General features: G+C 39.4%; 1 protein-coding gene across 3 annotated transcripts in view; it reads right to left on the bottom strand.

Moving 5' to 3' along the window:
• Positions 1-11,383, bottom strand: part of SAMD8 (sterile alpha motif domain containing 8) — a 55,428-nt gene extending 44,045 nt beyond the window's left edge. Inside the window, exon 1 of one of the 3 annotated variants that reach the window (XM_008534828.2) lies at positions 8,736-11,383. In XM_008534828.2, the coding sequence (XP_008533050.2) occupies positions 8,736-8,909 (174 nt within the window). In that variant the 5' untranslated portion in view covers positions 8,910-11,383. Of the gene's footprint in view, positions 1-8,508; positions 8,632-8,679 lie in introns of those variants that run through there. The other 2 variants (XM_008534829.2, XM_070566590.1) reach the window with 2 other exon arrangements.
• Between the last annotated feature and the right edge of the window lie 6,800 nt (positions 11,384-18,183).

Below are 18,183 nucleotides of genomic sequence, written 5' to 3'. Positions count from 1 at the left end.
GAATTCAATGGGAGATAGGTGAAAAATAGTGCTAGTACAACTGGATATTCATAGGCAAAAAATGAATCTTGAATCTCACACCTTATGTAAAATTTCATTCAAAATGGATCACAGATTTAAATGTAAAGTGTAAAACTACAAAACTTTTACCTAATAACAGGAGAAAATCTTCAGGATCTATGGCAGAGTTTCTACACAACACCCAAAAGAACAATCCAAAAAACCCATAAACCAAAAAACCCTAAGTTGAGCTTTGATAAAATTAAAAACTTTTACTCTACAAAAGACCCTGTGAAGAGAATGCAAAGACAAACTACAGACTGGGAGGAAATACTTGCAAACCACATACCTCAGAAAGAACTCCTATCTTGAAGATATAAAGAACTCCTAAAATTCAAGATATAAAGCATTCCCAAAAGACGTGAAGAGGCACGTCATCAAAGAGAATATACAAGTGGCAGATAAGCACATGAAAAGATGTTCAACAGCACTAGCTACTACGGAAACACAAGACTATGATAAGATATTGGTACACAACTATTAGAACAGGTAAAATAAATTGTGATGATACGAAATGCTGGCAAGGATCCAGAGAAAGTGGACCTCGCACACACGGCTGGTGGGAAAGTAAAACTGTACAGTTGTGCTGGAAAACAATTCGGCAATTTCTTAAAAAACTAAACATCCACTTACCACACAACCTAGCAATTGTACTCCTGGGCATTTATCCCAGAGAAATGAAAAATAATATCCACACAAAACCTGTACACAAATGTCCCTAGCTTCATTACCTCTAATAGCTGAAACATGTATAAAAACGAAATAACCCACAATATGTGAACAGTTAAACTGTGGTACATCCATACCATTGAATACTACTCAGCAATAAAAATTTATACATCCATACCACAGACTACTACTCAGCAATAAAAATTTATAAACTATGGATACACATAATAGATGGTGTCTCAAGAGCATCATGCTGAGTAAAAAAAGCCAATCTCAAAAGGTCACATACTATATGATTCCATTTATATAATATCCTCAAAATGACAAAATTAGACAGGTGGAAAACAGATTAGTGGTTGGAAGAGGTTAGAGACAGTGTGTGACAGAGGATGCGGGGTAATGGAGATCTTTATAGTTATGGAATAACTCTCTATCTTGATTGGGGCAATGATTACACAAATCTACTCATGACAAAATGACACAGAAGTATACAAACACCTTGAACCAATGTCAATTTCCTGGTCTTGATACTGTGCTATAATTATGTAAGATGTAAACATTGAGGGAAACTGAGTGAAGGGTACATGAGATCTCTCTGTACCATCTTTACAACTTCTTGTGAATCTACAATTATCTCAAAATAAAAAGATAAAAAAAAATTTTTAAGGAGCAAAATGTCCTAAAAAATAGCACATGTAGTGTGTATATATTTTTAAATAAATAAAATATCAAACTATTAATAGTTACTCTTCCAGTGGACTCTTTCACTCTCTATATTAAATACTTCTAAAATTTCTAAATTTTATACAGTGAGCATGTAATATTTGATAATCAGAGGGAAAAGGTTCTCTTAAGAAGACGAAAATATTATTTCTCACTGTTTGAAGCACATCACACAAACATGTGAACAGAAAATTAAGAAAATCAATTAAATTCAATTATTAACCCATGTATGCATATATACACTAAATAAAAGACAAGAAATAGTAAGGCAACTAGAAACACCAAGGAGTCCAAGAGAAGATTTGATTATAGATCCAGCTCCATCACCCACTAATAGTGTGACTCTGCAAAATGACTTAACCTTTATACTTTAAGAGATCAAGAGACTACAAAAAGAAACTAATCAGAAATATTAAACACATAATATTTTGTAAATCAGGATGACAGAATTCTTACAATGTTAGAATTGGAAGTGACCTGAAAGATCTAGTACAATTCCTCAATTTACAGCAGAAGAAACTAAGGCTAGAGAGTTAAATACATTTCAGACTGCTATGCTACAAAAGAACCTGATAGAAAACCCAGAAAACATAGTAGTTAAGAGTGCTGGCTCTGGAATCAAACTGCATAGGTTCAAATCCTGGATTTATCACTTACAGCTACTTTATTTTGCAGAAGTTACTGAACATCCTTGGCCCTCATTATTTTCATCTGTAAAATGAGGAGAATACTATTCCGAATCCATAGGCTTGTAGTGAAGATTATGTGGAATAACACATGGAACGAATTTGTAATAATGCATGGCAAATAGAAATTGCTCAGTAAATGTAAGCTTGTTTGCCATCATCAACAACTCCTCTTTCTGCTAGTGTTGCCTTAGGCCTGAAATTAAATCATTAGGATAGTCATCTATCAACTTATAGTCAAATCCACTCTTAACTCCTGAAATCTTTGGGTTAATACAAAATAAGTATTTGAAAACAACTGTTAAATCTTATAAAAGTTTTGCTGAAGATGGAATTACCTTTCAGCAAAATAACAAGGTAATCAAGTAACATAAACTGAAAAACAGAATAACAATATAATAGTGATTCCAGTTAATGCAGAATTCTGCACATCAACATGAGTTTCTCATATAGACTCATTTAATGTCAAATTTAACTACATAAAACTATTTCAACAGGAGCATATCACTCACCAATATTTTTTTAATGTTATAGGTTGATGCAACTGATTATTGTTGATACATAAAAGTACCTCTATACTTTAACAATTTGGGAAGAAATTGGGAAAATTTCCTAAAGTGACATGCATCAATAAGTAGAAAGACACAAACTATCCCACTGGTCTTAACTCTGCAAACACACCAGACTAAAATGGCTCCTAGTTTATCATTACGCAATCTTTAGAATCAGAGGATATACTGACAAAATGAAACCTTTACTATGTGTTTTACAGAACCAATGTCTATGTTCAGATGGTGATTGTAGTGATTTAAATATGCTGGATTTTTCTCATAGTTTCACTTGATTGTGTGTGTACACACAAAATATGCTAAAATACTAGAGTACAGCTGTCTGTAGCAACTGTCCTCTTTAAAAACCATACATTCGGGGCTGGCCCCGTGGCCGAGTGGTTAAGTTCGCGCGATGCGCTGCAGGCGGCCCAGTGTTTCGTTGGTTCGAATCCTGGCCGCGGACACGGCACTGCTCATCAAACCACGCTGAGGCAGCATCCCACATGCCATAACCAGAACGACCCACAACGAAGAATATACAACTATGTACTGGGGGGCTTTGGGGAGAAAAAGGAAAAAAATAACATCTTTAAAAAAACCATACATTCAAATTCCCCTATAGGAATTTAGAACAATTGATGAAATTTGATTCATACATACAAAATGTGCCGTTTTGGGAAGTTATTAGTGATTTGGTATACAATAAAAACTTTAAAAAGTTATCATTTCCAAGTGATGTATAAAACCTAAAAAGATAATATCCAGGGGCCAGCCTGGTGGCACAGCGGTTAAGTTCGCATGTTCCGGCTTCTTGGCGGCCTGGGGTTCACCCGTCCGGATCCTGGGTACGGACATGGCACTGCTTGGCAAAAGCCATGCTGTGGTAGGCATCCCACGTATAAAGTAGAGGAAGATGGGCATGGATGTTAGCTCAGGGCCAGTCTTCCTCAGCAAAAAGAGGAGGATTGGCAGTAGTTAGCTCAGGGATAATCTTCCTCAAAAACACTACTACTACTACTAATAATATCCATATCCTAAGGCAAAAAAAGGAGAAGAGATTTTTTTAAATTATGTAAAATTAATGTTAACATATTCTCCTTAAGGCAATTATACATTACTGTTGCACTCACACTAAAATAAATTAAATCCAATTTTATCTAATAAAGCTTATTTAATATGCACACAATAGAGACAGATTATACCAGTTTGCAGACCCATAAACCAGAGCATAAAGGTAATTTTTATGAAAGCAAAAAGCCTAAATTATAATGTAGGAGGACAAGGTTTACTCTGGGCACTTAGCCCTGCAGTTTGCAGTATTTGAGACTATGTAGGGCTCTTTTTAATCCCACTTTTAATTTTTAATCCTAAATGAAAATCTTTTCATTGAGCGAACAAAAACTACTCTTTTCTCTTTATCAAAAGACAGTTTATCTTAGTATGCTCAGAGCATTGTTTCCAAAACATCTATGAAATCTGTTATACTTACAAAACAGTTTCAAAGACCCAGCACCAATTCCTACCATTCATTTTTGAAATTCTAGAGTGATTTTCTACCGCTTTGTTATGTCCCACATCAGAGCAGTAGAATTTGGGGCGGCACATGTGAAGAAATTAAATTACCTCCTCAGTTACATGCTCATTCTCTTGGCTGCACTTCAGTTCTGGGACATTTTTTGCTGCCCAGACCATGCACTCTTATATACTATTAAAAGAAAAAACAAGGTGGTCATGTATACCAAAGAACACAAACCTTTTCTGGCTCCAACTTGCCTTTAAACTAAGACTCCAACTATCAGGTTGCAGCTAATTTCTATACCACATCCAGAGGCATCTCAGCTCAATGAGTAAGAATCAAATAGACAACACTGTCCAGTTTATCTCTTCAGTTATAGTAAAAGTTTTAACACGATCAAAATTTAGCGGTAAATTTGATGAAGGGTTCTTGACCTGGCTGCATGCCAGAGCACACCAGTAAAGAAGCAAAGTACATAAAATTCTAATTCCTATTCTTATTACTAAAATAGTATTTGGGCAGGCTAGTAGTTTGACATATTGATTGGATTCTTTTAAATATGCTACACCCCCAAATCAAATTAACATAATGGAAAATTAGAAACTGGCTCAAGACTTCAAACTCCATCACAATATTGTGAAAATACATTGGATTTGGACCCAAAATTTAATGTGTGGTTTTGGCAATCTACGACTTTCATGCCAATATTATACTGATAAAACTGACATCCACTTAATTTAGTCTTAAAGTTGCAAATTAAAACCAATTTACAGGCATTTCTAATAACTCAGTGACACAGTTTAACTTACAGGAAGACCCTAAATTAGCAGAACTCATGGTTCTCATCTCCTACTAGAATTTCTTACCTGTCAAGAATTTTAAGGGAACAGAGAAAGGGTGAAGATAATAGATACATTATCACTTCCCTTGTCCTCTGCCACAATCCAAAAGCTTAACTAAACCCACAATAAAATTTGAAGACAAATACAAATATAGGTCACTGCTTCCACAACACTCTTTTGAGGTACATATCATAAAACACTGTTTTATGGTGAAATACTGTGGTGAAACTATTACAACTAAGTTTTCCTAATTTCTACTATCCTAAGCAAGAGCCAAGATAGACTCACATTATATTACACTCTGTACTGAAGTGATTTTATTACCAGGAGGGCCCAGTGCATAGTGAAGTAACAACATTTCAATATGGAAGCATGAACTCTAGACTCATCTTGAAGATTAGGCGTAAGATCCAGTAATGATGGTGCTGTGTGTATAGGAGGAGAGGGTGCAGGAATATTCACACCACAGGTCTGTCACAAATTCATACCCACATATTCAGACGGCAAATTACCAGGTAGTGACAGTGGCATCATGTAAAGACTGAATTGTTCACCAAGCATGCCCGGCCCATGCTCTCCTTTTTTTAGTTAACTTCTTGATTTCTCAAAGCCAAGAGAACCACAAGACTTAAAGTAAGAAGCACTGTCATGATATTACCTTTAGACAAGTGGCTCTTTCTGTTCTTGCCCAACTATTACCCTTCTATACCCTTGGAGAAAAAAACAAAACAAAACCAGATTTCAAGAGTTTCCAAAATCACAGGCAAGCAAAAATTTAAAAAGATAAAGAAATAGCATTTTGTAAATATGTAACACCTTATTTGTAAACAAATACAAATAAACGAGAGAAAAGTGAAAAAAAAATTAAGTTCCCCCCAATCTCTGTAAAAAGTAAAACATTTAATCTGGGCATGAGATAGCATAGTCCCTCTCTGTAACCTAAATCCATTAAAAGAATTATACTTAGCTCATATTATATTTTTCCACTAATACCACAACCTTTCAAAATAGCTTCATAGATAATATAGCAGAATATGGAATCGTATTCATATCTCACAGAAGTCAGTTTAATGTTCATAAAGAATCAAAGCTACAGAGGCTTTAAATTAAAAAAGTGAATTCAACTTTCATTAACAATATACCACCACATAAAGAACGAAGACAAGAAAAAGTTCCATCCACAAGTTAACGGTCGTGCTAGGTATACCCTACTATTAACACCATATATTATATCAGGCCTGGAGGTAAGAGTTTTGAAAGAATAGCTAGTTAGTATGGTCACTCTTATAAGATAAAATAATAATATTCATTAGAACATCTGTGATTCAACAGTTTCTCAAAAACAATGTTCAAATTTCAATTCTTAGAAAAGTCATAAAAATATCTCTAAATCCGCTATGGCAAAGTGTTTAAAAAGCATTGAGGATCTAGTGATTAACAAAATAAAAATGTTTACAAGTAGTTGTGCAATGTGATAAGAATCGGTGCAGAATGGAAAGAATGCCACCGAAATCAAAACATTTATCTAAGTATGTCTGCATGTTCTGCCATCACAGTCCTGATGGCTTCTTCTGGAATAATACAGATTTTCTTGCCTTAGAGAAACTGCTCTACCATAAAATACTAAGTGGCTGTGAGAAGTGTCAAAGTGAAACAAAAATAAAATAGCTATTAGGCATGCAAATATAGTAATTGTACAACTCCATCTAACAGTTTCTTTCTTTAAATTTGCACTAACATTAAGACATAACCTTTAAGAGTGAGCTCTTACAATTCAGTTCATTTAGCAAACTTTTACATGCCAAGACTTTTATTTAGAGCTATGTATGAAAACAGGGGCTCTAGAGAATCTCAGTGGGGTGACGGCAAACAGAAATATAAATAAACAATTAGTAATATGTAAACTTCTTCAACTAAACATCATTAGTATTAAGTTAAAGAAAAGGGAGTTAATATTTTGACAACTAGAAGCAAAGCTAAGAATTCACTTCTCCTTTGAAGAAATCATTACTAGCCCACTGAGCATCTGAAGATACAGCATAGAGTCTATACACATAAACTAATTTAAAGCTTGTTGCAATTATAAATTATTATCTCACAAAGATTAAACAGTAGATATCTGTTTAGAGTAGAAATATTTGATTTAAAGTTCGTCTTGAAATGGAGAACAACTTTGCAAAACCTATCATCAGATAAAAAGTTGTAAAGGTAAAACAACATATGAAACGTGGCTAAAGTCAAACAAAGATTTCATGAAGCAATGTTATAATTTAATAATTACAAAAGAAAATTACCTTATTTCTCCTAAGATGAATATAAATATTGTAATCATTATTTTTCTGGCACAATTATGGTTTTGGAACTATGTCTTCTATAAAAAGCATCTGTGTACCCACCTGTCCCAGTTCTGTTAACTGCCAACTACAAGCATCCTCTATTCTTATTTTTCTAGATCACTCTACTAAAAATATTATTCATACAATATCTACAAAATTGCATTAATATTGGTCCTGCAAATCTGTTAAAAGTACCCCCTCCAATTTTCAAGCGATAACTCCAATCCTGGAGTTACAGGTGAGAAGATCTGGTAGGCTCCTGGACTGTGGTGCTTTCACACACAGTTTTATGTATCCTTTTAACCCAGACACCTGCACTGACCATATTTTTACTCTGTGGTAAATACTTGAGTGCACTCAAGCTGCCAAATTGGAACCATTCAATACTGAGTATCTGTAAAACCTAAGTGTCCAAATTCTTGTTTCGAGTTTAATTTTTCAATGTAAAGGTAATGTATTAACCCTTTTTTAATATCTAAACTTGTCTGGTATTTAAAATAAATTTAATAAAGAAAAAAAAGAAACACTATTGCTTTTAGAAGAAATCCAAATAACATCTTTATTTTTAGAATCACTTCCTTTTCACTACTTTCCCCAGTCCTTTAGGCAAATCAGTGTTTAACGCCGCCCCTCCCACCCCAGATTCTTAAAAGAATCCACTGTCCACAAAGGAGAAAGCCCTATAATCCGAGTACATTACCCTAGTGATCTTGGATGCTTTGAAAGACACCTGTGATAATGCCAAAGCCCTAAATTATATCCCAAGAGCTCCTTGTCCTTCTGGACCCCATTTCCCTTTCTTCGACCAGCGACTTCCCACCCGACAGCTCCTCCCTCTTGCAGTCAAACGTAAATCCTTTCCCTAATTATCCCCACCCCCACTTTGGTCAGCTACCTCGTCAGTGCCAAGCCGGTTCCCTCTCTTTCGCCATGTGATAGCATCGACCCTGGTCCTTCTCTTCTGACTCCTCGCCCCCACCGCCAAACCCCAGAGCATCTCTTCCTCCGGCCCCACCTTCCCGCGGGACCCCTTCGATCTTCTTCCCTCACTACGCTGCTTTCAAAAACCTCCGAGCACTGGCCTCTTCAGGGCCACATCTCCCTCACCCGTCAGCCTCTACCTACCCCTCAGCCTCTGGCCATCGTCACCCATCTCAGGCCCTTGGCTCAACAACCACCATTTCCCTCAGATTCCATTCTAGAGCTGCCTCTCCAAGCTCCCTCAACCGTCTCCCGCGGCCCGTCCAGATCCCTGTCCTCGGCAGTCCCCGCCTCCATCCCTGGCTCCCCACTCACCCTTGGCTGCAGGCGCCCCCCAAACTCCCCTCTCCTCAGCCTCAGCTTCTGCTCACCTCCGCAGTCCGAGTCGGGCTCCCCAAACCCACCTCCGAGTCGGCGTCAGAGGCGCCGTCGGAGTCGGGGGTTCTCTGGGCCTGGTCGCAGCGAAGCGCCTCGAGCGGCGGGGGCGGAGCCCGGGGAGGAGAGCTGGAGTGGAGGTGGGGGCGGTGGCGGCTGCGCGCAGGCATCGCTCCGGCCTCGGTCTCAGCCGCGCCAGGAGCTGCTGGTCTCCGAACCGGAACTGCTTCGGGAGGCGGAGCCCTACCGGCGGGAGGCGGAGCCTTGAGGGCAGGGGCCGGGCCAAAACCGGAAGGGAAGCGGGGCTCAAGATGGTCGCGAGAGGAGAACGAAGAAGGGAAACCGTAGCATGGAAACCCGAGAGCGCATGCGTCAGGGCCAAAGCCAACACAGGAGAAGAGAAGATAGGCTCATGAAGATGCAGCGAGGCCTATGGGATTAATGGGGCTTGGGGGCTAAAGGAGGTTATCCTAATGACTTTGGAGGGAGTCAGCTCCTCTCCAAGAGTCAACTCCCATCATTGTTCTGTAGGGGAGGAAGACATTTCCTCTTCCCAAATGTGGGTTCATCTGGCCGGAGAACGAATTAAATTCACATGAGACAGAATAGCAAGAGAAAATTAAACAAAGCTTTATGAGGAACCATCGCCCAGGGCCTTTCTTCCCAAAGGAAGAAAGGGCTCCGAAGAAGTGGGGTGCACAGAGTGGTTATGTACCCCCAAACAGGGTATTTCGCATATGATTGAAATGTCCCTCCCACAATAGTCACAAGATTGCCCTGTCCGTGCAGTGCTTGATGGACACAGCAGGTAGTGGGTCTGCTGTCTCAGAGGGCGTAGCTGGAGGCAAGTCTATTGTCTGGAGCTGGGTGGTCACAGGTGAGCGCTGCAATCAGTTCCTAGCCTAAGAAGGAAAGATGCTTAATCCTTAAAGAAATGCCAACAGTTGGGAGGGGGAGGGAAGTCAGTTACAGGAGGTTATCAGACTAGCACAATAAAATGCAGATTTAAGTCCTTGCCTTTGGCATTGATTAAGAGTTTCTAGAGAGAAGGTCATCTGCTTTCTTCTTCCTGGTACAGAGAGGGAGGCACCTTTTACAGATAGAGATTTACCTTACAAATGTAAATGTGTCCTAACAAAGGGCAAGTTCCATTCCTCAGAGCCTCCTTCCCTGTCCCAGTTTATCAAAAGCAATCAGCCTCAAATAATCCTGATGCCAAAGAGACATATCTTGGGGTGGCCAATTCCAGGTCCCCACAGTCCCGCCTTTGAAACTTTAAGAAGTTTCACAATCCAGAAGCTGAGTGGTAGATTGTTTCATCTTACTGAACACATTTCTTAGTCCTGTTAATAGATCAGTCCAGTTAAAGTCATTTTGGAAGGTGGTGATGCAGGTGGGCTCCCCAAGTTAGGCCTACATTTTGGAAACAAGCAATCAGGTATTTAATAAGTATTTCTATGGAAATAAAAGAAAAACAAGGTTAATGGTTGGGGCAAATTATAAACTAGTTCCTGAGTCCAGCAGGCAGTCAGTAAAGAAGACTTCTCTACATGTCAGAGTCAAAGCATCTTTTGTAGCTTGAAAGTCATCGGGCATTCAGATATCTTTCTGAGTGGCTTACAGCTTACAAAGCAACAGACAGGAATCTCTCAAGTTTCTGTCAAGTCGTTCAGCTTCAGTTTGCAAGGCTTCAGGAAAAAGAGCAGGTTCAATTCTCAATGATTCCAAATGAAAATGAAGTAAAGATTGAAAACATTAGTTTGGAGATTTTTAACCAGGTATTTCAGCAGAAGAATTCAGGATCCAGTCCAGTTCACAGGTAGAGAAAAACCTCAAAGACAAATAACAGAACTAGGATCTAAGATCCACAAATGTGTATTTTAGTTTTTCACTGAAACATAGTTCTTCTCTCTAAAATCACCCTCATTTTTACCAAAGATAGCCAAATTAAGACTAATTGGTTTGCAAAATAAGTTTAGTTTCAAGAAACTTGGCCCAATTATTTACATAAGTGCAGCAAGAATAGCAATTGATCATATAGGCTCTTAAATCTCCTTTGCTGGAATTTTTTTATGAGGAGTCTCAGATTGAACTTTAAAGACCTCTCAAGGCCAGGAAAACCAAGCCAAGGACTTGCCGTCAGATTTTGCCTGCAGTACCTACAGATTTGGGTGGATTTCTCTCTTCTTGAGGTCCCCCAAAATATTCTGAGGTTCCTTACATCTGCCAGATAAGCAAGCTTCCTTACTTACCAGGTAAGATTGCCAGAATCTCTGTAAACAAGGTACCAGGCCCATATTTCCAAGTGGCTTATTTCAGAAAGTCAACCTTATTCCTCAAAGGCAGTATTGTCATATCCGAGTCTGTACATTTCTCTCAAATATGACATTCCAGTCAAAGCCTTGGTAATACAACCAATGTGTCCTGTTATAAGGAGAACAGATTCTTATTGAACTTATGCAAATAACTATATTGGCATGAAATAACCATACTCACAAAGAGTTTCCAAATTCTGGAGGGATCAGGTAGGGAGAAAAAGATAAATGTTTCAGTTTTCTCACAAAGGTATAATTTCACTCAATTTCACTAAATTGCTATAAGTCATAGTTAGCATAAAAGAAAAAATTTCCTTAAATCTGAGAAAACAAAACAACACATCAAAAACAATATTTCAAACAAAAGTCGTAAAAAAATTATAATCATCCTCAGTTCATTCAGTCCTGTATAATCAGTTCTTGATCTTAATCTTCTGTTAGCAGTTTTATGGGGTCATCAGTTTTTCCATTAGATTTCTGTAATTTCTTACCCAGAGTTCAGTTCTATGATCTGAAAGTTTATGGGAAAACTGTATTCCAGAGTCAGAGTCCTTTCCATTAATTCCTCTAAAGATGAGACATATTTGCAAAAGCAAAAAGCATCAGAGTAAACAACTGACCGTAAACGACAAAAGACTTAAAAATGGCAATTGACAGAGAAACTTGGTTATTTCTGTGATATACAACACCTTAAAATAATATTTAGAATTATGGCTGATAGCCAGGACAGATCAGAATTTTAGGAATGTTATATAATTTTCAAAACACTTACATCAGTAACATTTACCTGCACAATACCAACTAAGAAAGATTATCATCACTTTATCTGACAATGCTTCCAATGTAATTTAACAGACCAATAAGCCTAATTAGTTTAGAATCTTCCACCTTATAGGAAGAGAGAGCAAATTTCTCTGTGAATTCTCAGGGGCCCTCTGAAAATCCTCAGAGAAATTCTCTTCCTTCATTCAGGTCAAAGGAAAGCCTTTATTCAGGACTTGAATAATTTTTTTGAGAGAGAAGCTTGTCAAAAATATCAAAAGGTTTTAAAACATTTACTTAAACAAGATCAAGAGGTTGCTGATCTTGTCATTGTAAAACAAGGGTCACTGAAACAATGCTTCATAATATTTAACCAAAGTGACAACATCAAAAAAAAAAAACCTAAATAGAGAGACCTCTGTCTTTTGCATAGAGAGACCTCTGTCTTTTTGCATAGGAGATTATCTTAACCAAACATAGATCTTCTAAACCTTTTATAATCTCTTTATCAAGAGCAGACTAAGAGTTTAAGAAAATTATCCTTTTGAGAGAAAACCAAATTCTAATTTCTGCACCAGTTTACTTTTTCATATTAAAACCTGTTTACCTAATTAGATTCATTTTAATCTTAACCAACTTGACCAGGTACAAAACTCTTTTCAAAATTTCTATAACTTTCTTTTGCATTCAGCATTTGTTCCACGCTTTCTTTCTTACTTTCTAGTACTTTAGGACAAGTTTATCTTTCTTAACCCATCAAACAAAATATTTCCATTCTTTATACCCTCTTTACTGAAAACATACATTTTACTTTCCTTGAATACAGAACTGTTTTCCTTATTAATTTCCAGTAGCTTTAATTACTAATTACGTATGTTAATTAGACTTTTAACCCTTACAGACCATAGTAAAAAACTAAAAACTAAGCAATTATGAACTGTTTTATATCAGCATTCTAAACACTTTTCCTAATTTCTAGAAACATGCCACTTTACAATAAAACACAAGGCATACTTTCTAATAGACCCAAATGTTTTTTAGCCTCTTTACAATAAGAAGCCAAAAGTAAACTTACATTTAATAATTAATGTCTAATATCCTATTTGGAAATTATCTAGTTACTCAACGAATTTTATCCTTCAGATTAACCTAGCAAAACTTCAAAGTTTCAAGTTACCAGAAAGATTTTGGAAGTTATTTTAAATACACATACCATAAACTATAATTATTGCTAAAAAAAACGTTATCTATAAACTCTTATTTCATTTATATCTAAATCATTTGTTCCCAATAATGGTGTTTAGATTACCCACAAAAACTTTGAGACATTAGACAAACAGCTATCATTTAAAGCTATTGTGCTGACAAATTTGTAACAGGGATAACATAAGCTTTTATTTATTTATTCATTTATTTTAAACTAGTAAACCCAGGCTGCATGATTGCATTATATCCAAATACTGACAACTCTTTAGTACATGCCCTTTTAATCAAACCAACAAACTTAAACTTTCATTAACCAAAGATTAATCCATATCGTCTTAACTTAAAAGACATTGGGTTAATTTCTATTGCATTTAGAATTTATGTAAGCGCTTACTTTAAGCCAATTAAACAGAGCTCTTAGTTTTGGCCATATCACCTGGGGGTAAAAATATCACACACATATAGACACACACAGACACAGAGCCTTCACAGCTATTGTTTTAAAAATCACTCCATGAATCTGGTACAATAATACAAAGTTCCCTAGCTATGAATCCAAATTTTGTTCTGGGCCTTTTTACTAATATTTCTGGAGAAGACACTCAAGATGCTAGATTTTTTTCTCAGCAAGGGCACACTTATGACCTTTCCCCTCTTTTTTTTTTTTTTTTTCTTCAGTCTTAGGAATTAGTGATGGGCTAGATAGTAGTTCCTGGAGAAGGGAGATGATAATCCTTTTTTGAGATAAAGGAACTGGGTGGAATCTGAACTGCCTCTAGAGCTGTATTTCCAGTCTTGCAAGGATTTTCCAAGGACAGTTGGAAGTTACTGGGTTTAACTTACTGGCATTCTAGATTGACCTGCCTGTCCAACTACATCACAAAGGCACAGAGAAACTCAAGTTTTCTCCAAGCTGGAGTTTCCGGGGCATAACCTATCCAACTGAAAGCGTTTCCACTAGTTAAAATGCACCCAGGGGTGAGTCTCTGGGTTGAGGCATTCCTCATGGCCATAAAGCTGGTGTCCGACTGACAGAAGCCAGAGAAAGGGTGCAAAGGCACCTGACTGCAGGTATCAACATAGTTATAAGATCTAGTCAAATCCCACTGAGCCCAGGGCACTCAGTCCCTGAGCCAGCACAGGTGAGCCAGGCAGGGAAGCAGGAGGCAAAGGCCTGGAGAACAAAGGGAAAGAGATCAGGCCTCACCCTCATGGCCTTTCCCCCAAGGGTTATTGAGATAGAGGTCACACAGCAGTTCCCATGCAGGGGCACACAACACCATTAGGACAGTTCAAAGAATAAATCACAGGTCTCCTATCTTCATAACCAATTCAGTAGGCCACCTAAAATGCTTAACGAGTCAATCACCAAGAGAGGGCTCCCCACATGGTTGCTGGGGTGATCAGGCCCGGAAACCAGAGTGGGGGCTCCCAGGGGTTGAGCCTTTAACACCTTAAAAATTCCCTTCTCAGTTGCAAAGCTCAGAAAGAGTCCAAAATGGCCACTGTAACTTTAAGAGAGAGGAAAGAAAAGGGTCCATTACCTTGAAAATCTCCCAAACCTAGGGCAGCATCCTACTTGTTCTGCCTGTAGGGTTCCTATAGTAAGGGGTGATGGGGGCGTCCCTCTGCATTGCATCCTTTGTACACCTTCCCTATTATGCCTGGCAGTCATAAGTGCCAGGTGAATTGCCCCAAAGATAAAAGAACAGAGAAAAACAATGAAGAATTTTTCTGCCGGTCTGGGGGACATTCTACCCAATTGCGTCCTGGAGCCATTCTCCCAAGAAGGGGTTCCCATACTCAACCAAAGGTTAGAGTTTGGTACTTTCCTTGAACTGGAGTCCCGATTAGGACTTTCCCGCAGTTCAGAGAGTGGTCAGGTGCCAGATGAAGGGATCCCAATCCAGCCTTAGGAAAAGAAACCTTCCACGGGAGTCTTACAGATTGGCGGCCGTCCTAATGACTTAAGTGGCCGACCCGTGCCCGTGTAAAATTTGTCTATTAGAGATAGAGTCAGGAAGGAATGGATTCATTCATTTTCCATCACCCTCAGGCTTAAGGTACTGATTCTCTTCTGGCTGAATGCCACAATTTGCCCCATAGAGTAGCCATGGGCAGCAAACATGGATTCATACAGCTGTCCAAGAAAGTTCCCGATGGAGCAGTGAATTTAGATCCATTCTTGAAAAAGAGAAAGGCACAAGGAAGTCTAGAACTTTAGCTCACAAGCTGGTGAAGCAAGCGGGCTCAGCAAGCCAAGGAGTCAAAAGAAAGACTTCCTGGGCTCAAGGTCTGGAAGCAGTGCTCCTCTATTCAGAGAATAGTGTGGGGACAGGGCCTATGGGCAGGGAAGAGCCGCAGCATGGCGACAGGGCCCATGGCCAGGACTTAACAGGTCCTAGTCTTATACTATTGGATAGGGAAGTATTCCCAGTCAGACATTTTAAAACATACTCAGGCAAAGTTGATATAATCTCTTTATAAAGAAAATCAGCTCAAGCATTCCAACCTTTACAATCTTATCTACACTTAGACCTTTATATTTCACCAGTTCAATTATAACCTGAGTCAGGGTTTAAACCTAGTTACCATTTTCCATGTTTCCTTTTTAATTTGGCTTTTTTGATAGATATCAATAAAAATTATGATGAGAGCTCTCACAATTTTTTCCCCCCCAATTTAGAAGTTTTCTGAATTTAAATGATCCATCATCTGGCCGATTTGATGAATAGGATCTCAACAGCGACTCAACCAAAGCTTAACCAAGGACAAAGAGGCGTCCCCAAAAGAGATCCAAAAAATTCGCTCCCAAAAATAGCCTAAGAAAGTAAAGGCAAGCAACAAAGGTTGAGACGACAAAGGCTTCTTATGAAAGTGGTTGGGACCTCTTATGACAAACTTCCCTGAGAGCTTACACAGCTGGACAAAGAGAGCCAAGCTCTCAAGACAAACTTTCCCAGAGCCCCAGTCTATGTGACTGGCCACCAAGATGCATGCCGGTACATGCATCCTCCAATGGCGGAGACCAGAAAGGTCACAAAACCAAGCTCTCAAGACATAGAACAAGACAAAAGGCCCAGACAACAGGCTTATAGAGATGCCTATGTCTTATGACAAACAAAAAGACAGAGACAAGGAAAAGTCTATCTCTGGGAGGAAAAGGAGCTACAACCAGTGAGTACTCAAATCCTAGAGTCGCTGAATACAAGAAGCTAGCCTCACCAACATTTTCTCCTGCTAATCTAAATTTAGAAGAGCAAAAACGCACCACTCTTGCTTCCATTGGAGCCTGCAGGTAGAGATCCGGGAGACTGACGTGGTAAGAACTCTTACCTCTTGCCGGCTCTTGTCAGGGGTCCGGGATCTCTTGGCTGCAGTGGTCCAGGAACAAGCAGTGTCCAGCCAGGTAAATTTATCCTGCCGACTACGCCAAAACTGTAGGGGAGAAAGACATTTCCTCTTCCCAAATGTGGGTCTGTCTGGCCGGAGAACAAATTAAATTCACATGAGACAGAATAGCAAGAGAAAATTAAACAAAGCTTTATGAGGAACCACGGCCCGGGGCCTTTCTTCCTGAAGGAAGAAAGGGCACCGAAGAAGTGGGGTGCACACAGTGGTTATATACCCCCAAACGGGGTGTTTCACATGTGATTGAAATGTCCCTCCCACAATAGTCACAAGATTGCCCTGTTGGCACAGCACTTGATGGACACAGCAGGTAGTGGTCTGCTGTCTCAGAGGGTGTAGCAGGAGGCAAGTCTATTGTCTGGAGCTGGGCGGTCACAGGTGAGTGCAGCAATCAGTTCCTTCCCTAAGGAAAGATGCTTAATCCTTAAGAAATGCCAAAGTTGGGAGGGGGAGGGAAGTCAGTTACAGGAGGTTATCAGACTAGCACAATAAAATGCAGATTTAAGTCCTTGCCTTTGGCATTGATTAAGAGTTTCTAGAGAGAAGGTCATCTGCTTTCTTCTTCCTGGTACAGTGAGGGAGGCACCTTTTACAGATAGAGATTTACCTTACAAATGTAAATGTGTCCTAACAAAGGGCAAGTTCCATTCCTCAGAGCCTCCTTCCCTGTCCCAGTTTATCAAAAGCAATCAGCCTCAAATAATCCTGATGCCAAAGAGACATATCTTGGGGTGGCCAATTCCAGGTCCCCACAGGGGTATTACAACACAGAAGGGCCAAGAAAGTTGCCTAAGGTATGACAGTTAATATGTGCCAAAGCCAGTATTCGTACTCAAATCTGTCTAACGTCAGAAGCCATGCTGTTCTCATTCCACTATACCATCCCACCCTGAGGGAAGTCCCCAACCTAGGCCTAACATTGGCATAAACCAAGTCCAAAGCCACCTGAAGCCTGGCCCTAACCCCTCCTTGGCCTTGCTTCCCCATGCTGTGCAGGGCAGACTTCAGTGGCTCTAATGGGGGCGGGGACAGGTTCTGGGGTGCACATGAGTGCAGACTGCATTCCAAGGTGTCAATGAAAATAATCCATAACCAATCTATAAATGAAAATTTGGGTGAGTTTATTCTGAGCTTAAATTTTAGGATTATAACCCGGGAGTGTCTTTCCACAAAGGAACAGAGCACTCCAAAGAAGTGGGGGTATACAGGGTGGTTATATACCCTCAAAGAGTATGTTTCACATATGATTGAAATGTCCCTTTTACAATAGTCACAAGGCTGCTCTGTCAGCACAGTGATTGATGGAAACGGCGGATAGGTCTGCTGTCTCAGTGAACGCAGCGGGGTGGCAGGTGTGTTGCCTCAGGCTGGGGGGGTCACAGATGAGCGCTGCAATCGGTTCCCAGCCTAAAGAAAGTGCTTAGTCTTTAAGGAGATGCCTTAAAGGTTGGGAGGGGGAGGGAAGTTGCACCTTTATCTCAAGGGCCTTTTGCTCTTGCCATAGGGAATCTCCAAAGCAGATATGCAATGCATGCTTAACGGCCTTGGTCAGGCCCTTTTGGAAAGACAAGGTCAGGCCGAATTAGGTTTACACCAAATGGCTTCCTCATATACTCCAATATATCCTATTACTTGCCATTTTTACTTGTCAAAGGGATGTCACAATGTGACCTTTCCCCTCAAGCTGGACTCCGGGCCAGGAGGAGCTGAGAGCCTTCCCACTGCCCCCATCAGGGCCTTCATGCAATCA

The sequence above is a fragment of the Equus przewalskii genome, chromosome 1, assembly GCF_037783145.1.
Source record: "Equus przewalskii isolate Varuska chromosome 1, EquPr2, whole genome shotgun sequence".
Lineage (NCBI taxonomy): Eukaryota > Metazoa > Chordata > Mammalia > Perissodactyla > Equidae > Equus > Equus przewalskii.
This window is presented reverse-complemented; position numbering and strand designations above follow the sequence as displayed.